The 18,360-nt window shown below is 38.6% G+C and overlaps 1 protein-coding gene across 1 annotated transcript; it reads right to left on the bottom strand.

Annotated features, from left to right (window-relative positions):
* Window positions 1-2,254: 2,254 nt before the first annotated feature.
* Window positions 2,255-16,902, bottom strand: LOC128822142 (protein FAM240B-like). The gene is made up of 5 exons (XM_054003743.1): window positions 16,817-16,902; window positions 13,123-13,205; window positions 11,102-11,267; window positions 3,797-3,941; window positions 2,255-2,464 (listed from the first exon to the last, which is right to left on the bottom strand). Exons 3-5 carry the CDS (start codon window positions 11,244-11,246, stop codon window positions 2,386-2,388), a joined length of 369 nt encoding a protein of 122 aa, XP_053859718.1. The 5' UTR covers window positions 11,247-11,267; window positions 13,123-13,205; window positions 16,817-16,902; the 3' UTR covers window positions 2,255-2,385.
* Window positions 16,903-18,360: the final 1,458 nt, after the last annotated feature.

Raw genomic sequence — 18,360 nt, 5'->3', positions numbered from 1 at the left:
TACAAAACTCTTAAGTAGATTACCCCTACATTACCCTGGTGGATTTTGTATCAAAACATGTTGTTAGTATTCAAATAAATGAAGATTACATGGCCCAAAGTCCTGGATCTAGCACTGTGGAAACTGAGCCTGAAATAATTAAACACTGGAGGTGGAATTATAAAGCTCAAAGGAAAGTGGCTTAATTCTGGAAAATATTTTCAGAATTACTCCTGGCTTTGAGTTGGAATAGACATGTTCCGTAAAAAATAAGTTCCCTTTCATTATTTTTAAGAGATGATTTTAGGGTGTTCTAGCTTGATAGGGACTTATTCCATTATTAAGGGACTTATTAAGTGACCACATAACCATGCATACACAATGAGGAACTGGGATGGAAGTCACTTCCTGGCACATTTTATTCCCAGCTCTCTATGGTTTTTCCTCATTCTGATTTGCTTTATGAGAGGAATAGTAAGAAGGATCTAAACTATGTAAGAAGCAAACAAAAGCTTATTCCAGGGCTATGGCTTTAATTTTTAAAATATGCCAACTCTGACTCCCTGTTTTGCATCTCCCCGTTTGTGCCATAACTTAGCAATGAATGAGAGACTGGAAAGTGTTTCCTTGAGCTCAGTTCAAGCTCTAATTTCAGCCAAAATCATATAAACGCCCAAACTGTTTCATGATGGAGTTGGACTAGAGCTTCAGTAAGCACCAGGCATAGGCAGGAGATGGGGAAACGTCTTAACTGACAGTTTTACAGAAATTGACTCTTTTACTAAAGCCTAATATTAAGTTGTGGCGCTATCTGGTGATTGTTTTCTTAAGCACAGCTTTAATGTAACTATGCTGTGATCCTTCATATTCACAGTTTATGTTACTTTTAAAACTGCTTAAGAATAAAAATAAACCAAAGATCATGGGCTTAGCAGCTTTTCTCTGGTGTTTGGCAAACTCTGCTCTTAAATTTGGGGACATGCCTGCTAACACCTTGATTTCTGAATTAGTGCTCCAAGGTCATATTGTTTTTTCATGATTTTGTGAATTCCTCAGGCTTTCCAAACATTATTTACATGTTCAAATTCCATAATATATTTTGTTTGGCCTTGGGATGCACAGAAGTGGATTTAAAAGGTGATAGAGGGAAAAAATAGCACTTCAAATTTTTGTTTTGATTTAAGAAGAACAGATTTTCTAAATATTTTAAAACTCCAAGCCCTTCTATTGTTCTCTTCTTGCTTCACTGACAATTCAAATCTTCTTTGCTTTGAAGCAATATGAATTACCAGAGTGGTAATGAAACAGTCTTATAAAAAGGGACTAAAATGTTAAGTGATTCAGGGAAGAGCTTTGTAGCATGCTCAAAACAACCCACCTTACAGTACAGTACCCTAATCATTTGGTGGCAACGAGGCAGTCACCTTAAAAATGAAGTGATTTGATTACACCAGTGCCTGAAATGTTTTCATATTGTTGGAAGAAAAGCCACATTTCCTAATGAAGCATTAGGAAGGGAACAAAACCTATTTTTTGGCTAATGACAAATGTGGAAGAGGAAAATGGCTAAATTCTGAAAGTACTGGTCTTTAAGGAATAAATACTGGGTCTTAGAGGGAAAAGGTGCTAGAAGAAAGAACTTGCTTGTCTCTCATGATGACTGAAAGCTGTGAAAGTGCACCAAGCTACTCTGTGAAACAGAGGTATCAATCCACCTCTGGACAAGCCGGATCAGGTACCAGAAACAGTGCCAGAACTTAAAATCATTCTACCAATGCTGATAGTGTGTCAAGTTATCTAATATGGGTTGACTAAGTTAATGTGGGTTAATCAGGCAGCTCTTACTGCTGTCCCACAGACCTGTTTATCAATACATACATGGTAACAAGTTAACAGGTGACTTCTAACATGGCAGCTAGGATCTGTAGCTCCCACCAGCTGGGCTTCACTAGTGGTGTGGGATGTGGCGGCATTGTGCATGTCCCGTATTCCTTAGTCTGCACTGGGCTGTGTTGTGTAAAAATTTAAAACCTCTACTATTCATTAAATCATCTAAATTCATTATATTACAGTCAGGCTATACAGAAACCTAAAATATTGAGGAAATACTTTTGCAGAGCACAACTGTGTAACTAAACTCTTTTCCCAGGCATCTACATCTCAGTGAACCATGATTTATTAGGGTTAAATACTTCAGAGTGTTACATTCTCCATCTATCAAATGAAGGGACAGATGCATGGTCTTAAAAGCAACAATTGACATTTCACATATGAAACTTCAAACAATGACAGCTAATTAATTATAGCTCATTTAAGCTACAGAGTAAAACTGATTTCAGCTTTTACATCATGCTTTCCTACAAAACAGATTTATTTTCCCCCAAACGTATAATGAGTGTGGGCTCTTCAGCTGGATGAGTCTTCAGATTGGGTCCTCAACATCTTTATCCGTTTTTCCAGCCTTTCCATCCATTCATTTCTGAGCCTAGGGACAGAAACACGGATCAGCTTGTCCCCATAATTTTACACAGAACGGATTTATACTCTTCATCTTTTCCACTGATGATATTCTTTGGTGCTTTTTCCCAATTGTCATGCAAATTTTCCTTACCCTTTAGAGCTCTTTGCTGGATGGTAGTTGAGGACAAGCTCTTAAATCCCAGTGAGGGATCACCTGAGCTTTGTGGTTCATCTCCATCTCCAGTGTGCCCTCTCTCGAGTGCCTGTACCGGAGTGATTTGTTACCTGCACTGGAGATTGCCTGCTGCCACCTGCTGGGTCACATCACCCAGCACTTCCCCAGCCTCCCTCCCTGGGTCACATCACCCAGCACTTCCCCAGCCTCCCTCCTTCTCTGTCCTGCTCAGCTTGGAGACACTGCAGATCCTGAAGCAGATCCTGAAGCAGATCCATAGCAGGTAGCTTTCAGTAATATGTGGTCCTTTATTTTCTCTTTGATAGTGTCTAGGTACCACAGAAAAACTTAGAAAAGAGAGCCCAGTTGAGGAGTTGCAACATTGAGATTAGGTTAGTCACAAATGGATAAAACATGCTGGAGAATAATTCTAGAGTTCCTTCATCCAGGGTTAGTAATGTAAGGCTTGCTTGCTTTACAAGGTAATCCTTGCTCTTAATTTTTCAAGTATCAATGCAAGGAGAGCTATGAGGAAGGCTTTGGAAAATTGCTTTCTCACTGGATGACCTCAAAACAAAATGTAATAAATAACAAAAGCATATATCTTTGCATGTGCCTTCAACTTATGGAGAGTTGATGTGAAGTAAAACTGTGCTGATCTTGCTGCAGACTGCTCTTTCTCGCAGTGACTGATCCAGGCAAATGTGATGAATAAGGTAGATATGGCTATGAATGGTGGTTGCCTCGGTCAGGATGCTTGGATCATCTGCTTTATTATGGATTTACCATACACAATTTAAACAATCTTAAATAATTTAAACTATTTGCTTGTGAAAGCAAGGCCGCAGAGTAAGAATGTGGGCCAGGTAAACATCTGTGCTAGCTTTGCTCTGAACAGAAGTCTTTATGTTCAAGGCTGCACTGTTAAATATTGTCCTGGTAATTTCAGAAAGTTCAATGCTTTGGACTCATTTATGGAACAAGAGTGAATTATTCTCCTGTTGTATGAAGTCATAGCTTAAACACATTAGCATTACATCCTAATTTGGGAAGCTTTATTATTTTCTATAAATCTAAATTACTTTCAGATTTCATTGCACGACTTAAGTATTGGTATTACTTTTTAAAGAAAAATAATTACAATGCAAACTCAAGTAAGCTTTCTGGATGCAGACTACCCACTTTGTCAGAGCGCTTCTTCGCTGACGTTCTTTCTCATTTTGCAGATACTGAGTTTGCTGTTCGATGGTCTTTTCCCAGAAGTTCCTCAGGTCGCTGGTTTCACAGCCTCGCACTTCATGACGCATATATTGGCTATTCATTTTCTCTAAAGGAAAAATTTGAAACAACTGTATGATAAGTTACAGGTTCCACATCTGTGGAAGCAGATTCTTGATGTTCATCATTAGGGTCACACAGTCCTTTTTTTTGCAGGATCAGGATAACTGTGGGCATGACTCATTATTTAAGCTTTTCTTTCCTAGCTCTGACACTTGAGGATATACTGTCTACAGTGATTTGAATTCTTACTTGTGTACCTAAAATATCTCTCACCTCCATCTGACTATGGTGTTTATGTTCACAGTCAGGACAGTGCTCTTGTATTCTGTAATTTAGCAATTAGGATACTTTTTACTGTACCCACAAGCAAACAAACAAACAAACTGCTATATCAAATAGGATTTTTTGGCCCCATTATTTTCAAGTCTCTAAAATTTTAAAGTAACTATTGTTCTGATGATTTGCCTTTAATCATTCTGGCCCTTAGTGTTTTTTTTGGAAATGTAGAAAATTAATATCTTTAAAAGTATGTACATAATGTCATAAGATGCTGACTTGCAAAATCCACTTTGTTTACTAATTATTTTACCCTCTTCTTCAAATAGATTCCAACTTATTGAATATATTCTTGTATTGTGAGGATTCTGTACTTTCAGCTTTAGTTAATGTCATCTTAAAATAAATTCTGGAGTGAATCTTATCCTAGGGAAAGAATATTTGCCTCAGGATGACTCTTTGTGGGCTAACAGTAAATTCCCTGTATACTACATTGCAGCTAGAAAATTGTATCATTACATTCAAAACTTCATTAAATATGAAATTAGTATATCCATGCTGTCTTTCAAATTGCTATGTGCTTTTGCATGAACATGCCATTATAATGTTTTCCAGATAATTTAATTTTTTAACAAGTATTTAGGGCTCTCTCATGCATTGATTGCATTCATGGAAATTATTTGTAATTTATTTTAATCAGAGCCATAGAGAGATAGTAAACAAGCCCCTCAAGACTAGCTTGGAAAAGCTTGAAGAAACTGCTGCCATTCCCCTGCCAGGCATCATAGGAAAACACAAAACTGGGAATTGATAATCCTTATATAATTGGCTGGTTTGTGAAAAATTGACAGACACATTATAAAGACTCTGTGAGCAGAGGACAAAATCAGGTCTTTTGAAGAGGTCTCCTTTTTACTAGGATTTCCCTGTAACTCCCCTGTGGTTCCCTGTAAAGACTTCATATGTCAGCTCATGCCCTCCAAATAATAGAAGCATGATGCTTGAGCCCAACTCTTGCAGAAAGGAATTACTGAGCATATTTCCCAGTCCTGAACAAATTATAGCTGGATATATAATTGTTGACATTAGTCTGTAATGTGAATTGCAAGTGTTGCTGAACACCTACAGCTGTGCTAGGGCATAACCAATTTCAGGTCAAAAAGTTCACTTAATACATGTGTATGTTTTCATAAAATATGTGTCTTCTATAAATATACACATATATATCAATGTCAACCCAAATATTTCTTCCCAGGTGGCAGTTACTACCCTTTTAAACGTTTTTGTACGAGGAGAAATCTTCAAAGGTATGAGAAAGATATGGTAAAAGCTATCTAAGTAAAACTAATGGACTTTCCACCCTAGGAGTTAATCTCTAAGAATAACTCTTTCTGGAGTGCAGGAAGAAAAATTCCCCTATATACTTGGAGCTCCAACATAAACTGCTAGGAAATAATGTCTTCAGGTTTCTTTATCAGAAGAGATAGCAAAGCATAATAGCTTCATCCTTCTGAATTATTATGAATTTCTGTCTAATATACTATAGAGGCATCTTTTATATATATATATATATATATATATATATATATATATATATATATATATGAAATATAATTCCTGAATAAGGCAAAATTATGGAACTCATTGCTATAAGGTGTAATTGAGCCCAAGCATGTACTTTCAGAATACTCATATCCTTTACTGGTTTTCAATGTTATGCCTCCTGATTTGATTGTATATGTTCTTGGTACTGGGTTTAATACATTTCATAGATGTGTCTTTCTAACACCTCCCCCCACAGCAAAAAAATCACAAAGAAAAAATTTAAAGCCACTAAAAGAGATATTCAGAAGTACTTTCCATTGCTATTCACTTTACCTCTGGTGCTGACAGTATTTACAAGAATGTTAGAACTCTGTTGAGGCTACAAAGTGTGTGTAATACTACCCATTACAGCTTTGGGGGCATCTTTTTTTTTTCCCCCTTTTTTTTTTTTTTTTTTTTTTGCAGTTGTGTGAGGTGGGGCAGGAACAGGAATTAGTAGTTTTCTCTGACTGTGATCTGTGGTATTTTCTTTGTGTGTGTTTGATCATCAGGCACACCATTGTCCAAGTCATTCTTCTTTCCTAACCTTTTATATTGCCCTAAAAGATGGTTGTATTGGTGCCAAATTTTCTCTTCCTCAGTTCTTAATATTATTTGTTTTCATTTCCCCTGTGGCTGGAGAACTCTCAAATATGTACAAGTAGGATTGAAGTTACTGAACACATCAGAATTTCTGCATCATTAGTGATCCTTGTATGTCCTTGATAAACACAATATGCCAGTATTTGTAAATATGCCAGTATTTGCTTCTCTGAACTGTATCCTTATCCTAAATTACCTCTATTTTGAATTATCTGTTTGAGCCTGTTCATGGTGATTGTAGGAACTGCACAATACCTCCACTGAAATAACTCACATGGTTTCTTTTGCCTTTATGCATCACATGCATAGATTTTGAATTCACCTCTGTCCTGCCATCCATTTTATAAACCATAAACTTTCAGTGCATATGAGCAGTCAGGGATATCAGACTTAGTCTATCACTATTTCTCTACCTCTCATATTTTTCTCTCCTACTTCAGCTGTTTTCAGAGGAGTGTCACAGGACTTAAGCCTGTATCATGACTTTGCAGCAGCAGTTATCACCTGGAAACAGTTTACTTTCATGCCTTGAAGCCTCATTCAGAGTTGTTAGGATAAGGGGCCTCATTTAATAGGGAAAGAGAAGAATGGAAAAGATTTAATGGAAGCGGCCTTCAAAGCAGCCTGAACAAATAATCTCAGTATGATGCAACAGGTGAGCAGAAATATACTATTAAAGCACACAGGCAGTTGTGATGCACTTTTATAGACCTTGCAGTTAGTTCTGACTTAAACTGCCCTGCCACAGCTAGGACTAAATAAGCTTTTTTACGCTTCTAGTGACAATCCCTCAAGAGAACAATAATGAGAGGCTCTTTCTGGTAATCTTCTCTGACAGAGGCATGGTTGCAAGCCAATGGACACATGTAGGCACTTTCAAATGAAAGGAATAACATGATAAACTCTAGGAAGGCTTTATCCACCACATGATAACGATGACTGCTTATTTTTAGATTTAATAATTTTAGAGCAGGTTTTTATCATCTAGCCTCAATTTGTTAAAGGACGTCTTACAAAGTTAGGGAAGCTGTGACACTAGTACTATTAGCTGGAACTCAGAAATCATATTGGTGGAACAAAAGAGGAATGTAAGAACATCTCAACTTCTATGTAAAAGAAAAAATAATCAATAGTTTGAGGCTAAAATTCACTATTTTTGTGAGAAAATACTACTACCACCAGAAACACTTTTTCATATAGAGAATTGGAAGTCAAAAGTTTCTTAGCCAGAAGAATGTAAAGAAAAGTGTGGATTTTCTTCCTCTAGTAGCACACATTGTTATATGAAATGTATTTTTAAAATTTATAGAACTTTTAATGAGTCAGGAGAGCTATTTTCCTCCTTCTTGTGTTTCTTACAAAGCACAGTAAGTCAGAGTTTTCAGGGTCTTATGCATTTCCCTAGAAATAATATAATATTTTATTGTTCTGACTTTACTTGGACCATGCTTTGTGACTGGTTATTATATATGTATTTAATGATAAAAATTGAATTATATATATAGGAAAGAATACCATCTAGGCTAATGGTACTGTTTGATGTAAAACCAATCAGAAATCTGTTTTGATTTTGGAAAAGAGGACTAGTGATAATTTTCATTATTTCCCTCTTTTTCCTTGGGTCTAGGATATGCAATTTATCTTCTGCTTCTGCAGCTGGCAGTAGTTCACATCTCAAAGGGCTGACTGATGCTTCCTTTGAGATCCTGCCTAGGGAAGCGTACTGGTTTCAAGTCTAACTTGGGTTTCCAAACTCTGGTTAGAACTCTTCAGAGGCAGAAGAGAGCACTTTAGTTTAATGTTCTGTACCCTTTGGTTTGTGTGGCATGTTGCACAGTGCAGTTTATCTTATGAGTGCCGCTCGTGAGCAACTTGTGAGAGAGGTTTCTCACAGCTTGCTCTCACAGCTTCCTCTTCCATTCTGCCTCGTTTATGAGCAGTTACGGGAGGAGATGATCTGGAGCACCAGCCTGAGGATGTGGAAGGCTGATATAGTCTGCTGCACACAAGTCCCTAACTGTCCCAGTCTCTTCCAAAAATTCACGAATGTATCTCATCAGCAAAGATGTGTGACTTTCCATGTGTATTGTACGATTTTATTTTCATTTGCAGTTTGGCATTGCTACCAATCTGTGCTTTTCCTTTGCAAACAGTGTTGTCTGGAGTTTGCTATGAAATGAGGGAATTCTAGGTATGTTATTTATTCTGCCACCGGTATTTCCTAGTTTGGCAAAATTTGAAATACATGCTCTTACCAGTGTGTGTTCAGTCAGGGAGTTATTCTCTGGGTATAAATTTCAATCAATTTAATTGGATTTCTCCACATATTTTGAATTTTCTGTGTATGAAAATGACAACCATACTGACACATGACTGAGCAATGCTAGTAGGAGTTACAGGTGTGCATCTAGCAAATTATTTCTAACAGGCACATTAAACAGTTTTAATATTTGAAAATGCTTTCTCTTAAGCAGTATGAAGCAATCTCTAGTTAACCATTATCCTTTCTCCTAATTCCCGCAATCCTTTATTGCTTTTCTGTGAGAAGTGATGGATCTGAGCCTATTCTTTCTAAAAAGGAGAACAGTTATTCTTCAAATGTTTTGCACTGGTAGAAAATTTGGACAAACAAACCTATTAAGAGAAGGCTTGTGGCAGCTACATGAATTTTGCAACTCATACTGCCACAGTGTCAATATCAATGCCTTTGAATGCCATATACTATGTTTTATCCTGTCCTTTTCATCTGATGGGCTTCAGTCCTTTTCATCTGCTTTCACTTTTCTCTGGATATCAGACATCTGAACAATGGAAATATCAAACTGGAGGGAACTGATTCTGTGCCTTGATTTTCTGTACTAGAGGGCTCAGCAGTCCTCTGGCTGAAGATTAAAGTTCTTAAAAGCTTTTGAATAAAACATTTGAGCAATCAATACTTTCATTTTCCTCTAGGTAACCCATTTATTTATTATTATCCTAGTTCTGCTCCCATGCCTGGTTTTTTATATTTTGCTACTTGCTGCCTTTCATTCTGCACTGTCTCTTCTCCCTCAGCGTGCAGCCAAGGGATTCTGTGAAAGGTCCCTTTGTTTTTCCCTTCTCTGGCATCATGTGTTTCTCCTCACATCCTCTCCATCTCCCATGCCAGCCCTCCCACCGAAACTGACTGATTTGGACCTGTGCTTTCAAACACCTTTCTGGCTGGTTTCCTCACCTCTGTTGTTCCATGTGGAAAATCTCTTTCCACTTCTTGCTGGAGCTGCATTTGATAGAGTGATAGAGTAAGTGGAGTTGGAAGGGATGCACAAGGGTCATCAAGTCCAACTCCCAACCCTTCACAGGACCAACCCCAAGAGTCACACCATGTGCCTGAGAGACTTGTCCAAATCCTTCTTGAACTCTGTCAGACCACTTCCCTGGGGAGTCTGTTCCAGTGTCCAAACACCCTCCACATGAAGAACCTTCTCCTGATATCCAATTTAAACTTCTCCTGGCACAGCTTCATACCATTCCCTGTGTCCTGTCACTGGTCACAAGAGTGAAGAGATCAGTGTCAGTCCCTCCTCCTCCCCTCATGAGGAAGTTGTAACTGCAATGAGTTCTGTCATCAGTCTCCTCTTCTCCAGACTGAGCAAATAAAGCGACCTCATCTGCTTCTCATAAGGCTTCTCCTTCAGACCCTTCACCATCCTTGTTGCCCTCCTTTGGATGCTCTTTAATAGTTTAATGTCTTTTTCACATTGTGATGCCCGAAACTGCACTCTTGCAGGTATTACTAAATGATCCCTGGATAACCTTTTTTTCACCCCTCTACTACCCAGGTTTTCCTACTCCCTGCATCTGCTCTCTGTGGCGGCTGCCTGCCTTCCAATACATCCTGCCACCAGCACACACAAACAGGGCTGTGGTGGCAGTTGCACAGAGGTGAGCAATAAGCAAACAGGTATTCAAAAGTGGTATGCAATAAATAAATGTCCAAGTGCCTTTCCTGAGCTTTCTATATATTCATTTGACTTTTACTGACCTTTAATTTTCAGTATCTAAGGCATATTTAAAGTGGCTGTGGTTTGCTCGTGAGATCAAATGTTGTTTCTGATCATTAGACTTTCTCCACTGCTGGATACATTTGAAGCCTGCTCCTATGTACTGCTGAATTCATAGTATCAAGTATATAGCATAAATTAATATTTATTGGTTAAGGATTTTGAATGCACTTTGCTTTGTTGTTTGATTTTTGAGTACAGAAAGACTCGGTGTAGGATCAAAGAAGATAAATTTTGCCCAGGGCTCATGTCCTTTATTAGATCATCCAGTTCAGAGAAAACATGCAAGAGAAACCTTTCCTGATTCCTATGAAGGTGTCTACCATTGAATCAAAATGCCTCAAGGCAGAAGATCATAGTTAAAAAGCCTTTGAGAGATGAGTGAGTGTGTGTGTGTGTGTGTGTGTGTGTGTGTGTGTAACCTTGGCTAGCATTAGCCCATCAGTTGAGAATGTACAGCTATATCTCTTGGTGTTTTATTCAGGATTGTGACATGGAAATTATCTGTAAATATTTTTTCTGTATCAATGCTCCTCAGCTTCCTTAGAATTCTGCTAAACTGGGCACTCTTCCCTGGCATTTTCCTCACACTCTCATCTTTCCTAGAATATACTTGTGAGAATTAAAGTTAGAGAACAAAAACATTTCTTTTTGACATTATTAGGGAAAACTCACTACAAAAAACCAAATACTTTCTTACCTTTGGAGCAGGACTCTTCTTGCAAATAAATTCTCTGTGTGACACAAACGAGGAATATTACCACTGCAGCCGTGGCTTCTCCAGTGTCACAGGGCAGTAATGAAATGCATCCCTCGGTACTTTTTATTTGAAGTGTGGGTAACATAAATCCTTCATCATATCAAGGCTATTTTGAACAGAACCAACAGTGAGATAAGATCATTTAATGAACTTTGCAGCCCCCTGCCTGAGATGACCGTGAAACACAGGCCCCCTTGAGACCATGCATCCCTCCCACACTGGCAGATACCTCAAAGAGCATGACTTGGCAAGTGATGAGAATATTCTTTAGAATGCCTGCTAGTGTTATCCATTTTAATAATCTTCCTATGAAGCTTGAAAAATTCCACACTACCGTCTTAGCTGTAATGGAGGCTGAAATGGTGTGACAAACCACACTCAGTTTTGCATTACAGGGTGACTCACAGAAGTATGCACTACTTTGGTGTTGTTTAATCTAAGGATGTGTGCTTAATTATGACCTATCACAAAATCTGTTCTCTTCAGGGCAATTGTCATAGGAATTGCCTGTATGTTTAGTGTTAACTCATGAAATGCATTAAAGCAGCACTACTTTTACAATTTAGAGTTGTTATAAGTCTATTACAGATGAATGCTTATATCATTACATTTCATTTTCTGAGGAAAACATTTTGTAGGTTTGGCTGATGACAGATGCATGCACTTATCTCAGTTTTCATTAAATCCATCTACATTGCTAATGTACCATATGTGATGCTGGCTTAAAAAGTTCTTATACAACTGCTGACTATTTTAACCTTATCTTCCTTTGTTGTAATTTTTCAGACCCCAAGTAACAAAGCAGCAGCCATTAGATGGATGCTTTATGTAGTTAATATTTCCTTATTTATTTTTTCTGCAGTTTCCTGTACAGCACAAAAACTCTGTGCAAAACCTAGCAGCTACAGTCTTTCTCTGTAAAGGAATATTTAATCTGTTTCCAAAACCTGGTCAATAAATTTTGACCAGGTTTTGGAAATAGATGTTTGGAAATAGGAATACTGTTTCTAACTCCTTAGAAACAGCACCTATTAACTTTCTCCACTGTGTCATTCCACCTCATATCATATGAGAATACAGAAATCAGCTTGTCCCTCCACACATGTGATAACAATGGTAGAGTGGTCTCAGAGCTTTAGGACCATTATACATTGTGGCATTGAAAAAAGAAAACAACAGCATATCATAGGTAAAGCTGATTGCTCTATTTTTGGAAAAATAGCATAAATTCTAGCTGGCTTTAGAAATCACAAACAAATACAATCTGGTGGGGGAATATTAAAATAATATGGTATTATAGGAAGAAATTAAAGCCGAGATTTGATGGAGAAGTGGTGCTAACCACCATGGTGCTGCAGACCAACAGAACTGCTTCCTTGCTATTTGACTCAGAACTTGAATAACATTTCCTTTTTACTAAACACATCTTGCTAAATTTGCAATGAATTTGAGGGTTTGTTTTGTTTCTAATGTAGTCAATACTTTCCATAAACGTTTGCAAAGATCAAATTTCAGGAGTGAACTTCAGTGTCCAGGCTTCATCAGACCAGAACATGTGTTTCTGGTCAGATATTCTCTAGAAGCATTGACATTTGCACAGTTTAGATGCCATGTGTAAAGGACAGCCAAAATGTGATAAGACATTGCACATGCTCTGGTCATCTGCAGTAGATTAGGTACATTGTTTATTATACTTGCTGATTGCATTTACAATGAACATTTCATCTGTGCATTCACAGTGACTTCTTATGGAAGACAAATGGTGCATCCAGAAATCCTGGACAGAACTAGTACTCTGCTGGACCTACCCATATGTGAAAAAAGTTCAGGTGACAGGTGACTGGAAAAACATAGTTCACTCTCAAAAGTAGGACAGCTTTTATATATAGGCCGAAAACTATTTAGGCTGTTTTGCATCTCAGCCCTTGTTTACTTCTTAAGCATATCTTAGAGCTGCTTACCAGAAACTTCTTGGATAACAGCTCTCATCTCTAGTATGCAAAAGTTCTTGTAAGCACCTGCTTAGCAGAGACCACAGAAGAATCTGCAAAATAATGGATGGAATGTAGACCTTTGGGGCTTTTGAGGTGTTACTTATCTGCAAGAATCAAATCCTGTCTTAATGTTCTGACTGTGTGCTGTTGTTCATGTGTGGGAGAACTGGAAATAAAAGTAGCAGTCAGCTCTTACTTTCACAAGTAATCCTGGTACATTTAGTCTGTATTTTGCCACCTTGGGCCCTTCACTCTATGGGTATTCTTGGACTTGATGCTAAAGGAGAGGAGGTGAAAGGAAAAGACATTTCACAGAGTCTTGCCAATTAAGTAATCTCATGCTTCTTTTCTCTTTGGTGCTAGAGGAAATAAAATCAGGAGAGGTAAGTTTTTTAAGCAGATACTGTACCATGTTGTTGGGGTAACTTCCTTTTGTATTCACTGTGCAGCTGGTATTTGCATCCTTCTTGTTCTGGATTGATGCAATGGCAGCTAGCATTTTGAGAAGAGAGATTTCTGTCACTACTGGACCATGTCGTCGTTGGTCCAGGAGCAGTACAGGTCACAGAAATTTTAGCAGTCCTCTTCAAACTTCACAATTTCTAGAATGGAGCTGATTACTGAGATGGAAAGTAGGAGTCTGATCAGTTTAGGTGTCTTTCTGTAGTGGCTGGACCCTGAATGGATTCCAGACACCCATTAAAGCCTCTCTATCTCTCTCCTTCACAAAAGGACAGGGCAGACAAAATATAATGAAGGTTCATGAGCTGAGATAAAGACTGGGAGAGATCACTCACCAAATAGCATCACAGGTAAAACAGACCTGTGGGATAGGGGATATTAATTGAATTTATTACTCACAAAATCAGAGCAGGATAATGAGAAGTAAAGTAAATCTTAAAATCACCTTTCCCCTACTCCTCCCTTCTTCATGAACTCTACTTCCTCCCCTCCAGGGAGCATGGGGAGATGGGGAATGGGGGTTACAATGAGTTCATCACATGTTTGTGCCCCTTTTCAGGGAGAGTAGTCATTCCCCTGCCCCAGAGTGGGCTCCGTACCACAGGAGAGAGTTCTCCACAAACTTCTCCAATGTGAATCCCTCCCATGGGAAACTGTCAACCACAAACTGCTCCAACCTGGATCACATGGTGCAGTCTTACGAGGACAGGCCACAGGGCCACAGACCTACTAGAAAACCTGCTCCAGTCTGAGCTGCTCTCTCCACAGGTCTGCCAGCAGCCTGCTCCAGCAAGTGCCTTCTAAAGGTTCACAGCCTCCTCTCAGGCATCCACCTGCCCTGAGGTAGATCTCCTCCATGGGCTGCAGGTGGATCTCTGCATCCCCGCATCCCCATGGATCTCCATGGGCTGATGGGACACAGCTGCCTCACCATGGGCTACACCAGGGGCCACAGAGGAATTTCAACTCTGGTGCTGGAGCAAGGTCCTCCCTCTCTTTCTGCACTGACCTTGGTGTCTACAGGGTTGTTCTTATATATTCTCACTCTGCTCTTCTCTGTCTGCACTTACATCTGCACAATAACTTCTCTTTCCATTAAATATGTTATTCCAGAGGTGTTACCACCATTTCTAATTGACCCAGCCTTGGCCAGTGGCACATTCATCTTTGAAGCTGCCAGGAATTGGCTCTACTTGATACAGAATTTCTCATAGAAGCTACCCTTGTGTCCCTTGCTGATACTAAAACCTGGCCACACAAATCCAACACACTACCTTCCCAAGAAAGCTGATTGTTAACTGATTTTTATGCTTCTGTAAATACTTGCGGTGTGAGTTCATTAAAACCTGCCTTGGAAAATCACCAGAAGTCCTTTACCAGGTCTAGTACTCCAGAGTGAAAAAGCAGGCAGGATGATTTTTGATGGACTGCCCTGCAGCCAATATCATGCTGTCGACATGATGTTTCCCTGTCCCTCTGTAGCACATGAATTGGTTTGAGCCCTGCTATGTTGTGTTGGCATATCTGAGAGTACATCTGGAGAAAACACACTTGCTTAAAAGCCTGCTGGGTATGACAGTGCTCTGCCTGCTGGGTATGACACTGAGTGTTGGACTAAAAATTGTCATGACTGGATAACTGAAAAGGTCACTTAATTTCACTGGGGTTTATAAACTCATTTTTCTTCTCTTGGGACAAGCCTTGGATTTGGTGGTTGGGACTTGTTTAAATAACATCAAATAAAATCAGAATTACGTAGGAGCTGGAATTCCACTTCGTATGCAAGAATACCTTTCATCTAAACAGGATTTTTCTCTGAGTGTGTTCTCAATGGTGCGTACATCATATCATCCATGCTGATGACACACAATTGTTTTCTTTATAAATACCTCTTAGAGGATAATCTCAAGGTCAGTAAAGTGGCAGAATGAAGAGCTTACATGTTTTATTAGCTGAATGAAACTTCTTACTGGCACCAGTTACATGACACCTGAAACATTTAGAGTGGCTGCTTAATGTTTATTGTAATCATGATATTGCCTTTGTGCAATCAGAAAAATTAGATATGTAAGATCCACTAGTAGCTTTTCATAATGCTCTTATTAGTTGCCTGCCTGAAGCTTTTCGATGCTTCTATTTTTCCCAGAACTGTAAAATTTTCAAGCAGTTTAAATTGTATCAAGCTGAAATTTAGACACTGGAGCTGCTAGATACACAGATGCTCCCTATGGAAGTGTAATTAGCCTGACTTTGTGCTCTGCAGGGGAGAAGTTTACTGCAAAGGAAGGAAAAGGCTGCTGGTGTCACCTGCTCTGTCCTAGCATTTCTATGTGTTTGACCCTACCTTCCAGTCCAAATGAAATTCTATAGTGACCTGTCCAGAAAGGCTTCTATGATGTGTTGAATTTGCCTGCAATTTTGACATGGATGATTTTCCATCTTATTATGACACAGGAGTTAGGAAAAAAATTGTTCTAGACACCCTTAGGCATCAGTTTAATGAGTGTAAGAAAGAGATTTTTGATCATCTGTTAAAATCAGCCAATGCAGATCCTGCTCCAGTGCACATATTGGTTGAGCTGGAGTTGGGGCAGAAAAATTGTGGAGAGGAACAATATCTCAGTGGAGTAAACAGCATCTTAAGGGTTTTTTAATAACATTATAGTTCATATACAGCCAAATTTTAGGTGCTTCAGTTAGAAATAGTTGAATGGGTTGAACTGGAGCTGTTCAAGACATCAAACTTACTGCTAACAAATTAACGAAAGTTCAGAGGGATTTTGCTGTTGGTATTAGTTTCCATGTGATGATGTCAGATACTTTGATGACAGGGGAGTAGAAATTTAGGGCGGTGTATTGATTGCATGACTTTTTGTCATCTTTTAATATCCCATAGAACTTAAATATTTGAGCACTCTGTACCTCTTATAGAGGCAAATGTTACTTCACTGTTTTCTCTGTGGAAGCTCAAGCCATCTTTGGATGAGTTTGAACTATTTTACTTGGGAAGAAGGTAAAGTAAGCTAAGAAAAAGTATGATAGAAGCTTTTGAAACTGATTTGCATGGTTGTGGATAAATTTGTGGTTGCAGTTTCTTTGTCAGTACCTCAAGGATAATGTAGCTGTACCCTTGCTGTGCACGAGCTGAATCCCAGTTTTAACTCAAACTCTACTTAGAACCAAGCACAGATGTACTTACTTTGCTTCTATCTATGTATCATAGATGTGTGTCTCAGGGCTTCACCATGTCAGCTAAATGAGATGATAAGCAGGCTGCCTTTTGCTGCTTCTTGGCTCCAGTTAGGACTGTATCCGCATTAAAAAAGCAGACCAGACTTTATTCTGGTTGGCCAAAGAGTTTGAGCATGAATGTGGGATCTGAGGACCCATTCTGCCTTTTGTGTGCTTCCTGGAAAGAAATCTGGTTTAACTCTTGCACTCAATCCAGCAATGAAAAGTAATTCGGATATGAAAGGCTATGACCAACATGTTTCTTTTAAACACAGACCTGAAACGACCATTAGCTGCCAGAAGCTGCCATTATAAAAGTCATTTTGCTCATCGAACAAAGATTGCTGACAAGATTACAAAGGCACCAGGTATGTGTTAAGTAAAACCTAAGTCATGGCAGGTTAAGATCATTAAACTACACTACAGCAAGGAGTTGCCTGGGCAATCACACTGTAGCAGACCCTGGCAACCCCAGCACTGCAGAAGTTCTGCTCCTTTACCTTTAGTCAACCAGCTTGGAGACATAGATCTGTCATCTGTGAAACAGATGACTTTAAGGAGGGATGAAAGCCAGTAGAAATGCTGGGTTTTTTTTTTTTGGGTTTTTTTTTTTGGGGTTTTTTTTTGTTTGTTTTTTTTTTTTTTTTTTTTTTTTCCCCTTTGCATTAATGTATATAGCTAATGCAAACTAAATTAGATGATAGATAATTTTAAGTGTGACTGCTATGGCAAATTAGACCATTTAGGCCACTTCCTAAATGACTAATATTTTGTATCAGAAGTTGAACCTTTTGTTCATAGTTGTTGAAAGAGTACCACAGTAACTTTAAATGCAACAAAAAAAAAGGAAATTATACGTTGTATCAGCTACAAACATTTTTCTGAACATGAACAGAATAAATTCTTTCTTTGTTGTATACACAGGTACTGATGATAAAATTTTAAAATGTTTACTGTGTCAGACATATCAATCAAATTCATATAAGGAGTTATTATATCCCTAGTGTTTACTACAAGAACCTTCACAGAATGTATTTTATAAAGTCTTTAACTTGAAGAGAAAATTTCTTCAGTACAAGTTTGACCTATGCTAAAGTTGTTATAGTGCTGATTTACCCAGAAATAACTTCTCCTTCCAGGAACTGAGTGCAAGATTAAATATTAGAAAATTCTTCAGAGCCGTGTCTGTTTAGGTGTATTGTCAAAGTACATCCCCATACTTACCTTTGCTTCCTGGACTATCATCTTGTCTTCCTTCCTTGTGTACACAGAAATGTTAGTGGAGAGGTATGGTGGTGGTCACTAAATGTCCTGTTCCTGGCCTGTGCTTATATCCTACTTGTGTCAACTGCTATTCTGCAGCTGAGCACTTTGTTGTCTGCATAGTGTAGATTAATGGATCTTGATGGATGAAACACACAGTTCAGATATGGGGAAAGTCACCAGGAGGTGGCTCAAGAAAAGCTTTGACAGAAGATGCCAATCTGCCTTTTATTATTCTAACTACAAGTC

Source organism: Vidua macroura, chromosome Z (assembly GCF_024509145.1).
Source record: "Vidua macroura isolate BioBank_ID:100142 chromosome Z, ASM2450914v1, whole genome shotgun sequence".
In the NCBI taxonomy this organism is placed as follows: domain Eukaryota; kingdom Metazoa; phylum Chordata; class Aves; order Passeriformes; family Viduidae; genus Vidua; species Vidua macroura.
Note: the sequence above shows the minus strand (reverse complement) of the source record. Positions and strands in the feature narration are given on the sequence as shown.